The following is a 20951-nucleotide window of genomic DNA, read 5'->3' on the forward strand; positions in this document are numbered from 1 at the left end:
AGTTTCTCATCGGAGCTCTGGATTAGTTGAACTAAACCGTCATCGTGACTTGCGACATAGAAACATTGGAGTAAGAAGAGAGAAGAATCGAAAGCTAAACGAAGACGGGAGAAGGACTCACACAAAGAAAGACACTTACTTGAGGTAAACGCTCATCGGAGTCTCGCCGGAGTCGGAAGGTTCCGGTGACGTCCTTCACCCTTTGTTCAACCTTTTCAAGGCATTATATCACCATGTAGTCGCCGATTGCGTATCTGACTTGACGATTTTGTTGTTTATTCATGAATTGTTTTGATTTAAGTATAGACTATGGTAGATCCATGAGGAATGTTGCTGATTTCAGTTTGAAATTGCTTATGCTGTTTACTCTGTTGTAAGGTTTTCGTTTCATGTCGTTATTGGCCTCGAACTGTCTTGCAAAAGCTGCTCCGCTTTCTGCCATCATATCATAAACCGATGTATTAAGGAAGAGAGGTTCCATCTTCGGAGGATTGTCCCATATCATGTATCGTAAGTCGCCATTTACTGTCGTATTCTTAAATTCCGGTGCGTTGCAAATGACCGAGTGAAAGTAGCCTTCTTGAGATAACTTAACATTCGTAAAATACATCAGCAGCGTTCGTGGTAAATTATCCCAACCAAAAATGCAGAACTCTAGAAAAGGTCGGCTCAAGGTGACCCACGGTGAACCTGCATGGCGTGAAAAACATTCAATTTAAAAAAAATCATAGGCATAGATGTGTTGCACAGACAGTATGATAAACCAGATTTACCAGTGAAGAGTTTGAATGCATCGGGTGTTGTCCTCTTCTCTGTAGCTTGAAATATTTGACTTCTCCTAGCTAAATATGTTCCCAGGTCAACTACAATAGGTTGGAATCTATCACTCCTGCACAATTGAGTAAATAAATAACCCAGGCACCGAGAAATAAGTGCCACAAAGTAGCAGTTAGATTTAGCAATGGTTTTCATACTCTTTCCATCCAAGGTCACTGGTGTGATCTATGAAATTGAGGTCTCTACTTACGGAGGAGAATACGTGGGATAGATCTGATAAAGAGGACAAAGCGCAACAAACAAACATTAGAAACATCTCATGAAAGAACAATCACAGGAAATCAGATGCAATCAGAAGTGCTGCCATTTTCAGTAATAATTACCAGTTGGTTCTATCAACAACAGACAGTAGCCAGCATAGAGGCAAGGGCTTCAGGGAAGGCAATTGAGGCCTGCCCCATCTACTATAAGCACCCTTCTACAAATTTTCTATGTGAAACGCTACTTCCACCATTTCTACCCACTTACTCCTCTCCCCTATTTCAACTGGCACCTTTTCACCATTTTCATTTTAATCAAACTATTGTATTCAATTCAATGTTATAACAATATAGCCTGAAGATATTTCAGTATCATTCAAAAAGGATAAGCCTTAAACTTCGGGATTTTGATTTTTTTAAGATATCACGTTTCCAAGTAATAATGCATATCAAATTTCCTAAAACATGCTCTTTTGTCAAAAGAAATTTCTAATAGCCAAATTCACAAGTTACAACTAAGGTTTCATCAAGTTCAAACAGTTATCTAATGCTTGCATAAACAACCCCTAGACCTGATTTATTTTCATACATGTAGTTCTGTAATCCTCTTAAGTTGCACTTCTTCTACTGCCTCAGAAATTGGAAGTGATGCAACCAATGCATCTAATGCTTGCATAAACAACCCCTAGACCTGATTTATTTTCATACATGTAGTTCTGTAATCCTCTTAAGTTGCACTTCTTCTACTGCCTCAGAAATTGGAAGTGATGCAACCAATGCATCTAATGCTTGCATAAACAACCCCTAGACCTGATTTATTTTCATACATGTAGTTCTGTAATCCTCTTAAGTTGCACTTCTTCTACTGCCTCAGAAATTGGAAGTGATGCAACCAATGCATCAGACCACATAATAAAAAAGATGGCACAAACCGTTTCCATAGTACTTCATTCGCAGCAAATCTGATTATTTCAGACTTGATGTCTAAACACATCACTCCATAAGATCTTAGGAAATATAGCATAGCAAAGTTGAACAGAGAATCTCAAGAGGGGGAGCCAGTGAAGTCAAAGACTAGAAGCTTAAGGTAGTCAATCAATCATTAAGATATCTTAGTGTGATTTAGATGGGTCTATTAACCTCCCAACATCCTGGAATTCCTTTGTGTAAGATTAAGTTAAGCAATAAATGGAGTATTCCTCAGTTTATCAACTTTCAGAGCAAAATGTTTCACAGTATTCTCCATTCCCGCGTCCATTAGAGCACTCTTGAAGGCGCTGAACATATTGGCAGTAGGCCGGATCCCAACATCCAACATTTGTTGAAAGTACTTACATGCTTCATCCAACTTATTTTCCCGACACAAGGAAATGATCAACGTCGAGAACATGTGAATTCCAGGAAGAATTCCCTTGTCTTTCATCTCATCCCAAACTACCATTGCCATATCCAATTGGTTTTCATTACAAAACATCCTCACCACAATCGCGTACGTGTTTGCACTCGGCTCACACCCCATCTCGCTACTCATTCTCTTGAAAACCGAGTAAGCTTCTTTTGTTCTTCCACCCTTTATCAAATGAACAAGTATTATATCATATGTTCGAGAATTCGGACCGATCCCAAGCTCTTTCATCTCACCAACAGTCCTGTATGCATCATCGATCCGCATTGCCCAGCAGTAAGCCCCAACAACAGCATTATAAGTCGGTACCTCCGGTGGAAATCCACTAGCCTTAGATTTTTCAAAGAACTCAAGAGCTTCATCTAATCTATTACCATTACCAAGACCAATAATCAAAGTACAATATATATGAGGACTAGGACTCACATTCTTCAATTGCATCTCATGATAAAAACCAATAGCCTCATCATACTTTTTAGCCTTACAATAAGCATTAATGATTATACCATAGGTAACAACATCAGGCTCAAAACCCTCATCCTTCATCTCTCTACAAACCTCATTAACCTTCAACAAATTCTGTTGCTGACTCCAACCTTCTAACAGAATAGTATAAGACTTCAAATTAGGCTCCAAATCCCATTGCCTCATTTTATCAAACAGTTCCTGTGCTTTCTCAACATGAAACTTCGACTTACACAATACATCAATTAACTTGTTGAAATCCGATATCTGAGGCTTCAGTCCATATCTTTCCATTCTCCCAAACGTCTTCAATGCCTCGTTAACGATTCTAGCTCTGACGTATCTCCGAGCAATGAGAGCAAAAGTGTCACCATTTATCAACTTTTGTTGTTTCATTTCATCAACCAAATTCCAAATCATCTTAAACTGTTTGATTTTACCCAATGCTTCAATCAAAGCATGGAAACTCTCTGTACTGTGCTTGAACCCTTTCTGTTTCTCCGCCCAACGGAAGAACGAGAGTGCGAGAATCCCAGCATTGCTGAGCTTGTTCAAGACATCAACAACGAGCTCCGGCGACACCTCCGCCGGGAAGTTGCGGAAGGAGACATCGACGGGAGAATCTGGTGCGGTGGATAAGATTTTGCAGATTGTTTCTGCATCTGGGTTGGTTGGGTTGGGTTTATTAACATTAACACGTGAAGTGTGAAATGAAAAAATGTTGAATTTGAGAGACCCAGACGGGTTTTGGCTGAATTGATTGGTGGGTTTTGAGGAATGGTGATCAAAATTTGAACTTGGTGATGGTGTTAGAGAAATTGGGTAACAAGATTTTGAGAGATGAACAAAATTGGGGAATTTTCTGAATAATCGTGAGAGTGTCATTTCAAGAAATAAGGGTTTGTATTACTTTCAAATCGTTTTACTTAAGTACTCAATAAAGTTTATTTTTTTGAAAAAATAAATAAAATGACTCAAAATATTTTGGATGAAAAATATGAAAAATTATTAAAATAATTAAAATTTATAAAGTGTTTTGTTGAAGAAGTTTTAAAGGACAAATAAAAGTAAAAAAATTGTTATGTTAATTCATTTTAGTTATACAAATACATCTTAATGCAGGACTGTATGTCTGAAATTGAAAACTTCTGATTTTAAAATTAAAATTCCTGGCTATTAAATTACATAATTAAATAAAAAGTAAAGAATTTGAATTTTTTTTCAATTTATACATTATAATTGTCAAATTGATTATTATTATTAATCTTTTAAATTTTTGTAAGTTCATTTCTTTTAAATTTTGAAATTGACACTAAAATTTTCAAAAGCTTACAAAATAGCATTCATAATTTTCAAATTTTATAAAGTTCTTTAAATTTTAAAAAGTTGTAAATTAATTTTTCTTTTTCAAATTTAAAATTTGACCTAAATTTTTTAAAATTTATAAAATAACTCAAAAACTTTATGAATGAAACATTTTAATACTATATCAAACACAAAAGAATTAAAAAAGATACAAAACCAATATATATATTAATTCAAAAATAGTTTAAAGCTTCAATTTTTTAATAAATGATTCGGTTTAAGAAAAATTATCTTCTAATATTTCGTATACCAAACCAATAATTTTAATTTGATTCGGTTCTTAATTAACTAAAACAGTTTGATTTGGTTCGAATAAATTTTTAGTATGATTTGATTCAGTTCAGGTCGATTTTCTCATGCATGATTTTCTCTTATGAAATCTCTCACCATTCAAAATGAGGAAAACACATACAAAAATTTCAGAGAAAAAATAATTGAAAATTGATAAATTAGACATTCCTCTCATGTTCCCCTGTAGTTATTTGACAATACAATAGGTGACAATGACAATGGACTACATTTCCACTTGCCAATATCCATCCCTATCAAAGTCAGCATGTGTGCATGCAGGACCAGCAAACATCTAATATCCTGTCTATAGTATAAAACATGTCAAAACTAATGGAAATATATGGATTAGAGACTGGAAAATGACAATCATATTCATAATCCAAAAAGAATAAGCTAGCTGCTATCCTGCTCGAATCGTCGAGATGAGAAAACATTATAGAACATACAACATTATCAATAGAAAGCAAGAAGATCATCGGAGGATCCAACATAAATATCAAAGCCTCCAAAAAATCCCAGCCAAAACGCATTTCCTCTTTCCGTCTCTCAACTCTTGATTTCTTATACACAGAGTCCATCCTTTTTCAAGATTGATATTAACCTTTCGCAACCGAAGAATGTGTTTTCTTTTTCTTCCTTCAAAAATAAAATGGCAACTTCTACTGGTCAGTGCGATAAGATAGACCCGCACAGCTTCCTACAATGGTTTCTATTCTTAGTGTCTATTATATGATTACTGGCACTGATTCGTCTGTGACGTCCAGTCATCAAGAAGACTAGAAACAGACGCCTCTAGCTTCTTAGCCTGAGGACCTGGCTTCAGAATATCGACATCGCCCCACTGGGAACATGGATCCACCCACCAGCTTCCCCGTCCTGAGCACCATGCCCCTGGGGCGGCTCGATTCCGACCGCGTCGCAGAATTTTTTTGTCTATCAAATCCAGAACAGGGTTATTGGCCTGGAACTGTCTTGCAAAAGCTGCTCCGCTTTCTGCCATCATATCATAAACCAATGTATTAAGGAAGAGAGGTTCCATCTTCGGAGGATTGTCCCATATCATGCATCGTAAGTCACCATTTACTGTCGTATTCTTAAATTCCGGTGCGTTGCAAATGACCGAGTGAAAGTAGCCTTCTTGAGATAACTTAACATTCGTAAAATACATCAGTAGCGTTCGTGGTAAATTATCCCAACCAAAAATGCAGAACTCTAGAAAAGGTCGGCTCAAGGTGACCCACGGTGAACCTGCATGGCGTGAAAAACATTCAATTTAAAAAAAATCATAGGCATAGATGTGTTGCACAGACAGTATGAGAAACCAGATTTACCAGTGAAGAGTTTGAATGCATCGGGTGTTGTCCTCTTCTCTGTAGCTTGAAATATTTGACTTCTCCTAGCTAAATATGTTCCCGGGTCAACTACAATAGGTTGGAATCTATCACTCCTGCACAATTGAATAAATAAATAACCCAGGCACCGAGAAATAAGTGCCACAAAGTAGCAGTTAGATTTAGCAATGGTTTTCATACTCTTTCCATCCAAGGTCACTGGTGTGATCTATGAAATTGAGGTCTCTACTTACGGAGGAGAATACGTGGGATAGATCTGATAAAGAGGACAAAGCGCAACAAACAAACATTAGAAACATCTCATGAAAGAACAATCACAGGAAATCAGATGCAATCAGAAGTGCTGCCATTTTCAGTAATAATTACCAGTTGGTTCTATCAACAACAGACAGTAGCCAGCATAGAGGCAAGGGCTTCAGGGAAGGCAATTGAGGCCTGCCCCATCTACTATAAGCACCCTCTACAAATTTTCTATGTGAAACCCTACTTCCACCATTTCTACCCACTTACTCCTCTCCCCTATTTCAACTGGCACCTTTTCACCATTTTCATTTTAATCAAACTATTGTATTCAATTCAATGTTATAACAATATAGCCTGAAGATATTTCAGTATCATTCAAAAAGGATAAGCCTTAAACTTCAGGATTTTGATTTTTTAAAGATATCACGTTTCCAAGTAATAATGCATATCAAATTTCCTAAAACAATCGAACCTGATCGAGAAAATGATAAATACAAGGAACAAAAACCAAAACAGAAACAAAGCTCCTAAACAGTGGTGAAAACTTTCCCATGAATACAAAGCCATCACGCATCACACAGAACAATGTTTAACATCAAATTGCCAAGCTCATTAGTTTATAACACAACATGTTCAAATTTCCAATTCACACCACACTCAAACATCATGAATCAAATAAAAGGCACAAAGAAAACCAAAATTCACATACCATCCTGTGTAATAAGAGGATAATCACGAGCACTCAAAGTAATAAACCAACTCCACCCACTATCCAATTTAAGCATAATGGCAGCAGCACGTAGAGCAATAGCAACATTAGAAGATCCCAAGTATGTAATCCAATCAGCCTTACCAACAACATCAACATTCCCGACAGCCCGAATCGCGGGAACCGAACCAACATCATCAGCCAAATCCTGTCTCTCTTCTTGCCTAGCATCCATTCCAAGATGAAGCAAGTAACGGTTCCTCGGATGGTAAACTCCCAACAACAAACAAAAGATCCGTCTCTATCTATTAGTGAGAAGTTATGTTTCTTTTTTAAATTAAAACCAATTGTGTAATCACCATTACACAGTTGCTATTAGAAGAAAATAATTAATACTTGATTAAAAAGAGTGACTTATTTAATACTTCACTCCATTCATTCCTTTTGTTACAATGCATGATTTGTTTTTATCAAGACTATAAATACTACAAAAATACGTCAATGAAGTTCTGTAGTCCAGTCAAACTGCTTCCACTCTTTAGAAAAGCTAGTGACTGCTTGCTTCTGTACCTCCAATGCAGCATACCTTTGACGTCTGTACATATCTTCCTCAGGTAAATGCAGCATGCCTCTAAGAACATTCAATCCAAGGCTACTTTTGAAGTCCTTTTCATCGTCAATGACATGAACAAATCCCTTGTTTAAGCCAAATTCAACGTGAAAATATGGAAAATCCTTGGGAATTGAGTTGCGCAGACCCTTTTGACTAGTATCAATCAGTTTTTTGGCATTATGCTGGCTCCACTCATCTTCTGCTTCATCAATTGCCTGTGATTTAAGTCATTTTACAAACCGACGGTGAGTATATGGTTTGAAACAACAGAAACAAAAACGGAAAAGGAATAATGAATAGAAAGAAATGTGCAGTCAACAATAAAGCATTACAAAGGATCTTTTTCACTAATAGCACTGGAACAATAATCTCAAGTGAAAACTAGGTAAATGAGTGAAGGCAGAAACATCTTTCTAACAAATATGTTCCATTTCTACAGGTTTGCATTCAATTAAGTTTTAACCACATGTGGCACACTCATCAGAAGAACATGCATGATAAGGGTTGTGCAAACAAGCTTATAAACTGAATGGAACTGCACCCAAAAATAAAATAAAGCAATTTTAGCTGATCTAGAAATTAATCCAGTTTTATAAACGATGTGGTTAATTGTTTTCTATATGGGTGTCGTTTTAGGCTTAGAAAAATCTCCCATTAGACCACCTTATGCAATGAGTGTGAAGTACACCATGGAAACAAAAATGAAGCAAGAGCACTCCACCTTTTCACTATAAAATTTGCGGCTCATATTCTTATTAGTTTGCACTATATAATTGATATTTCATCCATGAAAGAGATCCTATGAAACTGAGTAGATAATTTAATCATACTAAAATCATTTTAACAAGTTACTCCCCAAAAGTTGGTAATCATATTGTGTCAAAGGAAAGCTGAATAATACTTTTATGTTGGCTTTTAGAACACAACGTGGTAATACAATTATGTGCAGCATATTAATAGTTCATTTTAACGATGCATAAATGAAAAGCATGAATTATGGAGAGAGACAAATATGAGAAATGCAGAACTACAAAATATAACAACGTTTAACATCTGACCTTCTTAAAGTATAAAGGAGCATCTTTAGCAATATCTTTGGGTAAAGGAATGCACTCAATCATACAATGGCGTCGTTGCTGTGCCAATCCCATCACAGTTTCAAGAAACACTACTTCCTTATCTTGCTTTGCAAACATCATAATTAGGCATTTCTGGAAGTTTCGGATTTCTACCCACACATTATCATCCACAGTTCTTGTAGCTGATTCATGCTGCCATATTGATGATAAGAAAAAGTTGCATGAGTCAATAAAATAAAAATAATGAAGTTTTTTATGACATAAAAAACAGACTAAAAAATCAGTTCATCAACTTTAAACTCATATTAAACTTTATAAACCTTATAGTAGAAGAAATTAAACTCACATGAATGGGTAGAATACAACAATGACCAGGCACCAATGGCTGCAACTGTGGCAACATAAGATATGTGAAATTTGCAATGGATACAACAAGATGCATAGGCCGTTTTGGATTCTCTAGACAAAAGAGGCAGCGTTCTTTCTGGGTCAAGAATCGATTTGCATTCATCTTATTTGGGATATTCTTGGGGTCTTCGCCTCCTTGCTTCTTTCTACTCTTTCTACTTGGACCATCTTCAAAATCATATTCATCATCTGCTTGAGTGTGAACCTTAAATTGTTTGTTCTGCATTATATTGCGAGCAAGATTCATATCGGCATCATCCTCGCCTTTGTTCTGTTCAGTAGATATCCTTTGCATAGCATACCTAGAGTAAAGTGAAATATATGTATAAGGTTGTAGAAACCAATACTAATTGATGGAAGACATCAACATGTTTCAGAACTTATAAAGAATTTATTTTTGAAAAAACCAAAGACAATATATGTCACTATGTTTTGCTGCAATACAAGAAATTCATCTTAACCGCAATGTTTTCACATCCAGAAGAAATGAAAATATGTATGGGGATTAAGGACTTCAAAAAACATATACACAGAGTTCCAAGATAGAAAAATACCTTCTAGAACTTCCCTCAGCTCTTGATCTAATTACATGATCTTCGTTTGTCTGCGTTGTGTTCAAAACCTTCGCTTCTTCCTGCCCACCAAAACAATAATGGAAAGTGAACAATTTAATCAAAATAATCATGAAACTAGAAGGATATGCTTTTGTAGACAATATATTAAGAGGAAAACTAAGTCAAGAAAATAAAGCACACTCTCCCATCTAATGGTCTTACCATTAGTTTGTCAGCTTCGTCATTCTTTCCTTTCAAACGAAGTTGCATAGCCTTGGCTGCCAACTGGTTTGCACTCATCTTATTTTGTACTGCTACTGTATTTCCTTCACTGGTTGTGCTTACATCTGAGTTACCACTCAGCTTACTGACTAATTCCCGCATAAAGCTTCCATCATTAGCAAATTTATTTAAGCTAGATGCTGCAGCCGCAACGATCTCAGCACCCTCAGCTACCACAAACTGGCTTTTGCGCTTTCTCCAAGATAATGAATCTTGCACTTTAGGCGCTTTCATTTCATGGTGCCAATCCTGTTGACATTTGCAAAATTCAGTTAAGTACAATGAATATATTTCATAAATGAGATTCATACCCAATATAATTTATTGAAAATAGAATCTGTTTAAAAAATAAAAATGCTATAGTTTTCTATTTGTTCTCAAAGTTACCCTTTTAGAATCTCTTTGGATAGGCTTTTCAGAATCTGGTGAATTATCCTCAGCTACCCTTCTTTGTCTACTTTTAATAGCACGTAAATGAGCTCGGGATGGGGCAGCTGCTCCTGATGCAACAGATGCAGTCAACTCACCAAGGGAACCCCACCTTTCTCCCACAACCTGTACATATCCACATGGTGAATGCATTAATAACTATTGAAGCGTAATTAAAGACAAAATGGTAAATAGAAAGTACGGGAATGAATCTGCTTTGGAGTATGAACAAGAGGAGACAATTCTCCTTACAAAGGTTTTACCATTCTACAAACAAAGCAAATGTTCAAATCCTAAATGCTACCAATTCAGAGTGGTCCTTCCTCTACCCTCCTAACAGAATAAATAGAGGAAAACTACTACAAAAATAGAAATAAAAAATATCTGAAAAGCAAGTGCATATAACCTCTTGAAAGCTTCGTCCTTCTCTAGCTGCTTGCTCTTGTCCACGCTTTAATGCTTTAAGTCTCCAACTTGCTCCTCCATCCCCAACAAGGGAAGATGATAGAAGTTTGCTTGCAGCAACGTTAACTCCATCACTTTCTTCTGGGTAACCACTTCCATCATCCTTAAGATAAGGATTCAATTCTTCTTTGACTAAAAAATGAAACAAAATATATTAAGATTTTTTGTTATGTTGGCCATGGGATTAAAAGATCAAAACAATAAACCATTTAAGATAGACCATAAATGAAAACGCGTACGAGATCGCCGCAAACGCGGGTTGCGGGTCGCGGGCCGCACCATGAGCGGAGCGGTTTATTCACTTTTATTTTTTTATTTCTCTCCGACTGTGTTTCTCTGGTTGTTTTGCAGATGCGCCGGAGAAGAAAGGCAGCGGCGGAGAAGAAAGGAAAGAAGAATAACAGTGATTAGAGTTAAATCAATTAATATGGAACTTCAATTAATATGCGAACGCACGGGTCCTATTCAATTTGATTTGATTTCATTTGATTTTTAATTTCAAGTTGATTAATTTCAAATTCTAATTTCAAATTAAATATGAAACTTCAATTTAATTTTAATTGATTTTTAAACTAATTTCAACTTTAAAATAATTCAAACTCTAATTGATTTTAATTTTCAAATGATTGTTGGATTCTTTAAATTGATATTAAATTAATGCCAATTTTAAATTATCGAACTTTGGATTTTTAAAGTGACTTTAATATCAAATTAATTTTAATTTTAAATAAAATTGGTTTTAATTGGATTCTTAAGTTGATTTTAATTATTTTATATTTTAATTGACTTTGATTTTAGATTGATATTTAGATTAATTTTGGATTATTTTTATAATCCATATCCATTTCAAAAATCCATATCCATCAATATCCATTTGTCCATCAAAATCCATTATCAAAACCATTACACCATCTTTTAAACCTCATTTCATTAAACCCTTCAAATCTTTCTCAATTTTCAAATACATTTCTCACCATGTCCAAAACTATTATCCAACTTATAACTTCAATGTCAAACTTCAATTTGTGTTTCATAACTATCTTAACATTCAATTAAACTTTCCATCCCAAATTCAATCCAACACACATTCAAAAACCAACCTCATAATTTTCATTCATTTTAAACTGGCCTAATTAAATCTCCATAGCAATTTAAAACATTAATACATTCAATCCGAGATTAATACACTATTGATTTTTCAATGTACATACGAAGCGACATCTCTAACCTTTATATTCCTAACATTTCCCTATTTAATCACAATTCACATATTTCATTTGTACTAACCATTTCCGAATTCATTCACTAACTTTTATTTCATTTCAATATAACTCTCGCTAACTCACACCATATTTCTGGTTCAAAACCAAATGTTTGGCTTACTGCCATTACAAGGTCACCTATGGGCATAACAGTTAACTAATAGAAAACTTCGTGCATATTTCAATGGAATCATACAAAACTAACAATCATTTTATACACTGTCATTTAACGGCAAAGCTGGCATGAATCAAGTTCAAAGGCGATTGGGAGCTAAATCAATTTCAAAGTAATTTTCATTCTTTCATTTCATTGCAAACATCAATTAACATCTTAATTTTCAACTTAAGCTAACATTCCTATCCTAACTTAACACAATTTAACTAACCTAACACATCATAAATAGAATCATAACCTCTAACATAATTGTGGATTTCAAGGTGATTTGAAGTGAATTTCCATTACAACCAAATTTCATTTCTAACTAACATTTTCATTTACAACTAATTTTGTATTTCATGTGAATTTAGATAAAATTTCTAACAAACTCGGAATTGTATATAAGTACCTTCCTTCACATTCTATTTGGGGGAGAATTTTCAATCATTTTCTTCAATCCTCTTTTCTAATCTTCAATTTGCATCCTTCAACCAAACTCTAATTCAATCACCATCAAAGTTCAACCTCACAACCTGCAACATTCTACGATTCACACAGTTCACAACTGTAACACCCTAAACCCCACACATAATTTATCGCATAAAGTAAATATAAAATAAAACCACGTCGGGTGTCACACATTCATAACAACATGCCCTGCTCTGTAATACGGGTTTCAACAGTAAATTTCAATACACATATTTATAATAAGAATATTTACACGACATTCCACTTATCTGAATCATACCTGGGATGTTTACACGACATCCAACTCATCTGATCGGTATTATATACACATAATAAGACATTAATAACTTGTCACCGCAAGTTCACTTTCATTTTAAAGTATCATCGCAGCGGAATTATCATCACAATTATGGAAGATAGAGCGAGTAATAATATCTAGTCTCAACTTCAACATAATCAGACATAATGAATAAAATAAGCGTTTAACCCAACCCGATGTTACATGATCAGAGCAAGGTACCACTAGTAAAAGTGACAAAATAAAGAGGCAATCCAAGAGCTACCTTCCACTTACTTCAGCAATACTACTCTTGAGTATCTGCACGATGCCCATATAAAGGAAACATTCAAACAGAATGGATGAGAATTCATTTCAATAATAACGCTATAGAATGAAGAATAGAGTACAACATCTACACAATCATGCACCACAATATATCACATTCTTACATCCAAATCATAATCAACATCATACACGACAACTTCTCAATTATCATCAACATCATACAAAACCGCATCTCAATTATCATTAACATCATATGCAACAACATCTCATCCAACAACACATCAATAACAACCAATACAAATGCAACACTTATTCAATATACTCAACACCGACTCGACATGCATGTGGTACCAGATATGAACACTCAGACTCATCTCACTCTATGATCCCCACCATAGGATCGATTCCCTCTTGGAACCAGAGCACACTAAAATCGCTACCATCACCATAGGTAACACTTCACTAATCCCCCATAATAAGAATTAGCTACTCGTACGCGATCCATCATAATGGGATCGAGGCTCACCAAAACTCGTTACCATCAGCATAGGTAACGCTTCACTAATCCCCCATAATAGGAATTGGCTACTCGCACTCGATCCATCACAATGAGATCGAGGCTCACCAAAACTCGTTACCATCAACATAGATAACGCTTCACTAATCCCTCATAATGAGAACTAGCTACTCGCACCCGATCCATCACCATAGAATCAAGGCTCACCAAAATTGGACCTAAGCCCATACACCAAGATGCACGACTCTCAAATAACATGCATTGACACAACAAGGTTCACTTAAAGGATCCCCACACACATCTCATCATTTATGCATCACATCATTCATCATGCAATAACCAATTCATGTTACCACGTGAATAATATCAACAAACATAATCAACTCGTCAGCATTTTAACATCATCGACATAACAACATAATTATAACACCACAATATTACAACAATGCAATGATTCATCAACCAAACGTATAAACCAATACATTTATTAACATAGTAGGCATGTTTATATAATTAAAACATCTAAAAAATCACTACCATGTTATAGGTATGAGGATTAGCTTTCTAAGGCTTCAAACGACATCAAAATCAGACTTACGGAATAAAATTTATGACCAAAATCGTCGGGATGTGTCAACAATTCATTAACCGAACGTATGAACAAAAACTTCAGCAACACAATAAGGATAAGAATAATACTCAATAAATTCACTTATCACCATCACATTATATCTCTTATATTCAACTTTCTAACGCTTCAAACCCCAATCCAAAATGATTCACGAGTTGAAAGTTATGATCAAAACCGTGCATGAAGGCGTTACTCAAAAGTTATTGTTTTCTAAAATTTCCAACACAATTTTCATCTTTTTCAACCCCAAAAAAGTCCATGAAATAATCACCAAAATTATTGTATCCCTGTAACAAAGTTATAGCCCTCTATTTCATATATTCAACACTTCAAATGACACTCGATTTAGACTTACATATCAAAAGTTATGGTCAAAACGATTTCGATCGAAAAACACAATAAAGCTCCCGCGCTGAGCGCGATCGTGACAGACTAAATGTAGAATTTTCTGCGTTTTTAATCGTTGGAGGCCTTCCGGACCTCCGATTTCGATTTCGTAAAAAGCCAAACGATCCGAAAATTACAACCCATTCAATACTCTAATTATATAAAGTTAATTTACAGTTTTAACACAATTAAAGTATTTAATCATAATTTTAAGATTATGCCTAAAACCTTGGAAATTGCAACGATGGTGGATATATGTTCAATCATAAAAATAGAAAAATACACGCACATAAGGGACACGAAATTCATCATATAATCATCATATAACAACCATCATAGCATCCAAATTCAAAATTATGAATCAAAACACCCAACCCTAAGGAGGTTAAAGGTTCCTCCATTTTACTCTTCTATCATACCCTTTACTATTGGAACAAGTTCTCACCTTTACCTGATTTCCTTGCAGAAATTCTGAATTAAAACCTTCACTCTTTTCCCTTGATCAACTTTCCTATTGCCTCTTTGCTCCTTTTTCTCAAATGTGAGAATCTCCCTAAACATAGGTTCCTCTTAACTTTTTATTTTTAGGGTAAACTTTTCCAAATCACCAACTTGGCCCAAACTTAATTATCTCATATTCCTTCTTCCACTAACTTTCTCAATTTCTCATATTTGACCCAATTATTATATCTTCACTAATTAATATAATAAAAATAAATAAAATATTATTTTTAATTATCAAAATAATTCTAAATTATTCTACTTACTTCTATCATCTCTTTATACCCCTAACTCAAGAATACATACCTCGCCAACACTCAGCCATAAAATAAATTATCAAAATGTATAATTCAAACAATTAAAATATAATAAAATACCTAATAAAAAAACAGGGTGTTACAACTCTCCTTCACTTAAGAAATATTCGCCCTCAAAAATTACATGAGGAAAACAGAGTCGGATACGACTCCCTCAACTGCTTCTCACGCTCCCACCAACTGGTCCACCCCAAACTACCTTCACTAAGGTAGTCTCTTTACCATGCATCTGCTTCACTTGTCGATCCTCTATCCGCACGAATGATACCTAAACAGTCAAGTTATCTCTCACCTGGATCTCATCCACCTGGATCACATGAGATGGATCCGAAATGTATCTCCTCAACTGAGACACATGAAACACATCATAAAGATTAACAAGCGGCGGCGGCAAAGCAATTCGATAGGACACCTCTCTTATCCTCTATAAAATCTGGTACGGACCAACAAAACACGACGTGAGATTTCGATACTTCAAAGCTCTACCAATACCAGTTACTGGCGTAAATCTGAAAAACACGTGATCTCCCTCCTGGGACTCAAGTGCTTTCCTTCTCTTGTCATAGTAACTTTTATGATGACTCTGCGACACTTTCATGTTTTCTTGGATCATCTTGATCTTTTCAGTCTTCTAATGAACAATCTCATATCCGAGCACAACACACTCGCCTGACTCATACAAACACAAATAAATTTTACACCTCCTACCGCACAACGCCTCATATGGTCCATTATAATACTAGAATAGAAACTATTGTTATAGGTAAACTCAATCAACGACAAATAGTTATCCCAAGTACCTCTTTGTTCTAGCACATAAGCCCTCAACAAGTCCTCCAAAGACTGGATAATCTTGTTTATTTGACCGTCTGTCTAAGTAAGATAAGAAGAACTCAACTTCAGCTTAGTATCCAAAGTAGCCAGCAGACTCTCCTAGGACCTCGATGTAAATCTCAGATCTCTATCTGACACAACACTTGAAGGAATACCATGCAGTTTCACAATCTCATCAATATACAATTCATCAAGCTTTTGCAAAGGATAATTGATCCTCATCGGTACAAAATAAGCCGATTTAGTCAATCTATCCATAATCACCCAAATTAAATTGCATCCCTTTCAAGTCTTCGGTAAATCTATTACAAAATTCATGGAAATACTATCCCATTGCCACTATGGAATATTCAATGGTTGCATCAGACTCAACGACTTCTGATGTTCGATCTTTGACTTCTGGCGAATCAAATAAGCCTACATAAATTCGACAACCTCTTTCTTCATTCTTGGCCACCAAAACATCCTCTTCAAATCTTGATACATATTTGTAGCACCAAGATGAATACTCAATCCACTTCTGTACCCCTCCTCAAGAATACTTCTCTTAAGTTTGGGTACATAAAAAACACAAACTCTATCTCTGAACATCATCACACCATTTTCATCAACTCGGAAATCACATTCGTTACCTTGGTTGATTAATGTGAGACGATCTATCAAACTCAAATCAGATCTCTGACTTCTCCGGTCTCTTCAAGGATACCACTCGTCAGGTTCAACATATCCAACTTCACATTGTTAGGAGTTTCTCCACTCACTAACTCATATCTTTGAATTGCTCAATCAGTTCAAACTCTCGAGCCATAAGCATCGACATGTGTAAAGACTTCTTACTCATCGCATCAACTACAACATTAGCTTTACCCGGATGGTAACTCAAATCAAAATCATAATCCTTCAGAAGTTCAAGCTATCTCCTCTGACTCATATTTGACTCTTCTGATCAAATGAATATTAATTTCAAACACTTATAATCACTAAACACTTCAAATTTGGAGCCAAATAAGTAATGCCTCCAAATCTTCAACATGAATACCACTGTTGTCAACTCAAGATCATGCATAGGATAATTCCTTTCATGAAATCTCAACTGTCTCTAAGCATAAGCCACGACATACCCATTCTTCATCAACACACCTCCCAAACCCATATTTGAAGCATCACAATATACAACAAAGGACTCACTTGGATTTGTCGAAATCAAAATTGGAGAAGACGTCAACTTCTTCTTGAGTTCTTGGAAACTCTTTTCACAATGCACATCCTAACCTAGGCTTAAGCCTTTCGAGTCAACTGAGTTAACGACAATGCTAAATTTGAAAAACCTTTAATGAACTTTCTGTAGTAACCAGTCAATCCAAGAAAAACTTCTAATCTCAATGGAAGACTTCAGAGTCTCCCATTGTAACACAGAATCTATATTCGATAGATCCATAACTATACCACCACTAGAATCACATGACCAAGGAAACTCACTTCCTTTAACTATAACTCGCATTTGGAAAAACTTTGCGTACAAATGGTTCTCTTTCAATGCCTATAATACAATTCTCATATCACTCATAGCCTCATACTACCGTCCCTCTTCTTTCACTAATAACACTGACACACCCCACGGAAAAACACTTGGTTGAACAGACTTCTTCTCAAGCAAATCTTCTAGTTGCTTCTTCAATTTCCTAAACTCTGAAGTAGACACCCTATAAGGAGTCATCGACACCAGACTAGTACAAGGTATTAAGTCTATAGAAAAATCCACTTCGCACTCTGGAGGAAAATCACTGATGTCTCCAGGAAACACTTCAGGAAATTCACACACTCCAGAAAGATCACGAACTACTCCCTGTCCGCTAGCTTCCAACGAAGCTAACATCACAAACACTTGTGCCATATCTTTCACGAATTATCTCACTTGCTTAGCTTATACAAACGTCAACTCTTCACCTCTATCGAATTCAAATTCACGCTCTAGATACAAGTCACAAATATCTTTAGGAAAACATCTGGAATCACATACCACTGGCATAACACTAGTTGTCACATCGCTCTCTACTCTCTGAGAAACAACATAACAATAGCTGATTGTTTCTCTAAAAAACTTCCCAACTTGACTGGTAGACAAGAATCTTGAATCCATAACATCTCCAGTGTTAGGAATAACACATCTTTAGCATCGCCTGAGCTCTTGCAATCAGTGACACACTGCACAAACTTAACAAAAAAATTGGTAAACACTTGGTTTAACTCCCACCAATTCATTCCAAGAATAACGTCAACTTGTTCGAACAAAAATAAAAACTATACACATCCTTAGGGAACACGTCAGGATACTCAACACACCACTGGCTCATCTCTAGCCAAAACACCGCCTTCCCCCTCACAAGGAAGCGACCAACGAGAACACCTGGCCGTATTCCCTTAAGGATCACACCATTTTTCTAACCAACACAATCCTCGAATCCGACCTGTCTTCAGGTTCAGGAAAAGCACAACATTCTCAAAACAGGTTAACTAGCCAACACTGCACTCTTGCATGCAACAACATAATGTCCAAGATCGATACAGTTGGAAAATCCAAGATAAGCAGACGGTTCTCTCCCACTTGTTTCATTCCCAACCTGCAAATGGAAAATAAAATAAGCATCGACAGTGTTCTCACACACATGTCGCACACTAGGGAACAAACATAATTAAACAACCTGGACGGACGGACTGACCTGCTTTGATACCACTAATGTAACACCCTAAACCTCACACATAATTTATCGCATAAATTAAATATAAAATAAAACCATGTCGGGTGTCACACATTCATAACAACATGCCCTGCTCTTTAACACGAGTTTCAATAGTAAATTTTAATACACACATTTATAATAAGGATGTTTATACGACATCCCACTTATCTGAATCATACCTGGGATGTTTACACGACATCCATCTCATCTAATCGGTATTATGTATTCACATAATAAGACATTCATAACTTGTCACCGCAAGCTCACTTCCATTTTAAAGTATCATCGTAGCGGAATTATCATCACATTATGGAAGATAAAACAAGTAATAACATCTAGTCTCAACTTCAATTGCAATGACAAAATAAGAGAGTTGTAATCAATCATCTCAAAATCTTAAGAATTCTCAACAACAAAATTAGTCTTATGATTTCAACATAATCAGACATAATGAATAAAATAAGTGTTTAACCCAACATGATGTTACATGATCAGAGCAAGGTACCACTAGTAAAAGTGACAAAATAAAGAGTTAATCCAAGAGCTACCTTCCACTTACTTCAGCAATACTACTCTTGAGTATCTGTACGATGCCCATGTAAAGGAAACATTCAAACAGAAGGGGTGAGAATTCATTTCAATAATAACGATATATGAAGAATAGAGTACAACGTCTATATAATCATGCACCACAATATATCACATTCTTACATCCAAATCATAATCAACATCATACACGACAACTTCTCAATTATCACCAACATCATACAAAACCACATCTCAATTATCATTAACATCATATGCAACAACATCGCATCCAATAACACATCAATAACAACCAATACAAATGCAACACTTATGCAATATACTCAACACCGACTCGACATGCATGTGGTATCAAATATGAACACTCAGGTTCATCTCACTCCATGATCCCCACCATAGGATCGATTCCCTCTTGGAACTAGAGCACACTAAAATCGCTACCATCACCATAGGTAATGCTTCACTAATCCCCCATAATAGGAATTATTTACTCGCACCCGATCCATTATAATAGGATAGAGGCCACCAAAACTCGTTACCATTAGCATAGGTAACACTTCACTAATCCCCCATAATAGGAATTGGCTATTCGCTCTCGATCCATCATAATGGGATTGAGGCTCACCAAAACTCGTTACCATCAACATAGGTAACACTTCATTAATCCCTCATAATAAGAATTAACTACTCGTACCCGATCCATCACCATAGAATCGAGGCTCACAAAAATTGGACCTAAGCCCATACACCAAGATGCATGACTCTCAAATAACATGCATTGACACAACAAGGTTCACCTAAAGGATCCCCACACATATCTCATCATTTATGCATCACATCATTCATCATGCAACAACCACTTCATGCTACCACGTGAATAATATCAACAAACAGAATCAACTCTTCAACATCTTAACATCATCGACATAACAACATAATTATAATACCACGATATTACAACAATGCAACGATTCATCAACCAAACGTATAAACCAATACATTTATTAACATAGTAGGCATGTTAATATTATTAAAACATCTCAACAATCACTATCATGTTTAGGTATGAGGATTAGCTTTCTAAGGCTTCAAACGACATCAAAATCAGACTTACGAAATAAAAGTTATGACCAAAATCGTCGGGATGTGTCAACAATTCATTAACCGAACGTATGAACAAAAACTTTAGCAACACAATAAGCATATAAATAATACTCAATCAATTCACTTATCACAATCACATTATATCTATTAGATTCAACTTTCTAATGCTTCAAACCCCAACCCAAAATGATTCACGAGTTAAAATTTATAATCAAAACCGTGCA

The 20951-nt window shown here is 35.7% G+C and overlaps 3 protein-coding genes across 5 annotated transcripts; all 3 read right to left on the reverse strand.

Annotated features, from left to right (window-relative positions):
• Nucleotides 1–794: 794 nt before the first annotated feature.
• Nucleotides 795–3820, reverse strand: LOC127120886 (pentatricopeptide repeat-containing protein At1g71060, mitochondrial). 3 transcript variants are annotated; one of them, XM_051051474.1, is made up of 3 exons: nucleotides 1746–3820; nucleotides 975–1050; nucleotides 795–889 (listed from the first exon to the last, which is right to left on the reverse strand). In XM_051051474.1, exon 1 carries the CDS (start codon nucleotides 3790–3792, stop codon nucleotides 2215–2217), a length of 1578 nt encoding a protein of 525 aa, XP_050907431.1. In that variant the 5' UTR covers nucleotides 3793–3820; the 3' UTR covers nucleotides 795–889; nucleotides 975–1050; nucleotides 1746–2214. The 3 variants fall into 3 exon arrangements, with proteins under 3 accessions (XP_050907431.1, XP_050907430.1, XP_050907432.1); XM_051051473.1 differs by having other exon boundaries at nucleotides 1627–3820; XM_051051475.1 differs by having other exon boundaries at nucleotides 796–889; nucleotides 1865–3820.
• Nucleotides 3821–4891: 1071 nt separating this feature from the next.
• On the reverse strand, nucleotides 4892–7134 carry LOC127120887 (beta-glucuronosyltransferase GlcAT14A). Its single transcript, XM_051051477.1, has 4 exons — nucleotides 6868–7134; nucleotides 6096–6171; nucleotides 5895–6010; nucleotides 4892–5811 (listed from the first exon to the last, which is right to left on the reverse strand). Exons 1-4 carry the CDS (start codon nucleotides 7100–7102, stop codon nucleotides 5297–5299), a joined length of 942 nt encoding a protein of 313 aa, XP_050907434.1. The 5' UTR covers nucleotides 7103–7134; the 3' UTR covers nucleotides 4892–5296.
• Nucleotides 7135–7242: 108 nt separating this feature from the next.
• On the reverse strand, nucleotides 7243–11124 carry LOC127120885 (uncharacterized). The gene is made up of 8 exons (XM_051051472.1): nucleotides 10937–11124; nucleotides 10639–10829; nucleotides 10191–10358; nucleotides 9744–10052; nucleotides 9522–9601; nucleotides 8906–9269; nucleotides 8539–8751; nucleotides 7243–7695 (listed from the first exon to the last, which is right to left on the reverse strand). Exons 1-8 carry the CDS (start codon nucleotides 10977–10979, stop codon nucleotides 7366–7368), a joined length of 1698 nt encoding a protein of 565 aa, XP_050907429.1. The 5' UTR covers nucleotides 10980–11124; the 3' UTR covers nucleotides 7243–7365.
• Between the last annotated feature and the right edge of the window lie 9827 nt (nucleotides 11125–20951).

This window comes from Lathyrus oleraceus, chromosome 2 (genome assembly GCF_024323335.1).
Source record: "Lathyrus oleraceus cultivar Zhongwan6 chromosome 2, CAAS_Psat_ZW6_1.0, whole genome shotgun sequence".
NCBI lineage: Eukaryota > Viridiplantae > Streptophyta > Magnoliopsida > Fabales > Fabaceae > Lathyrus > Lathyrus oleraceus.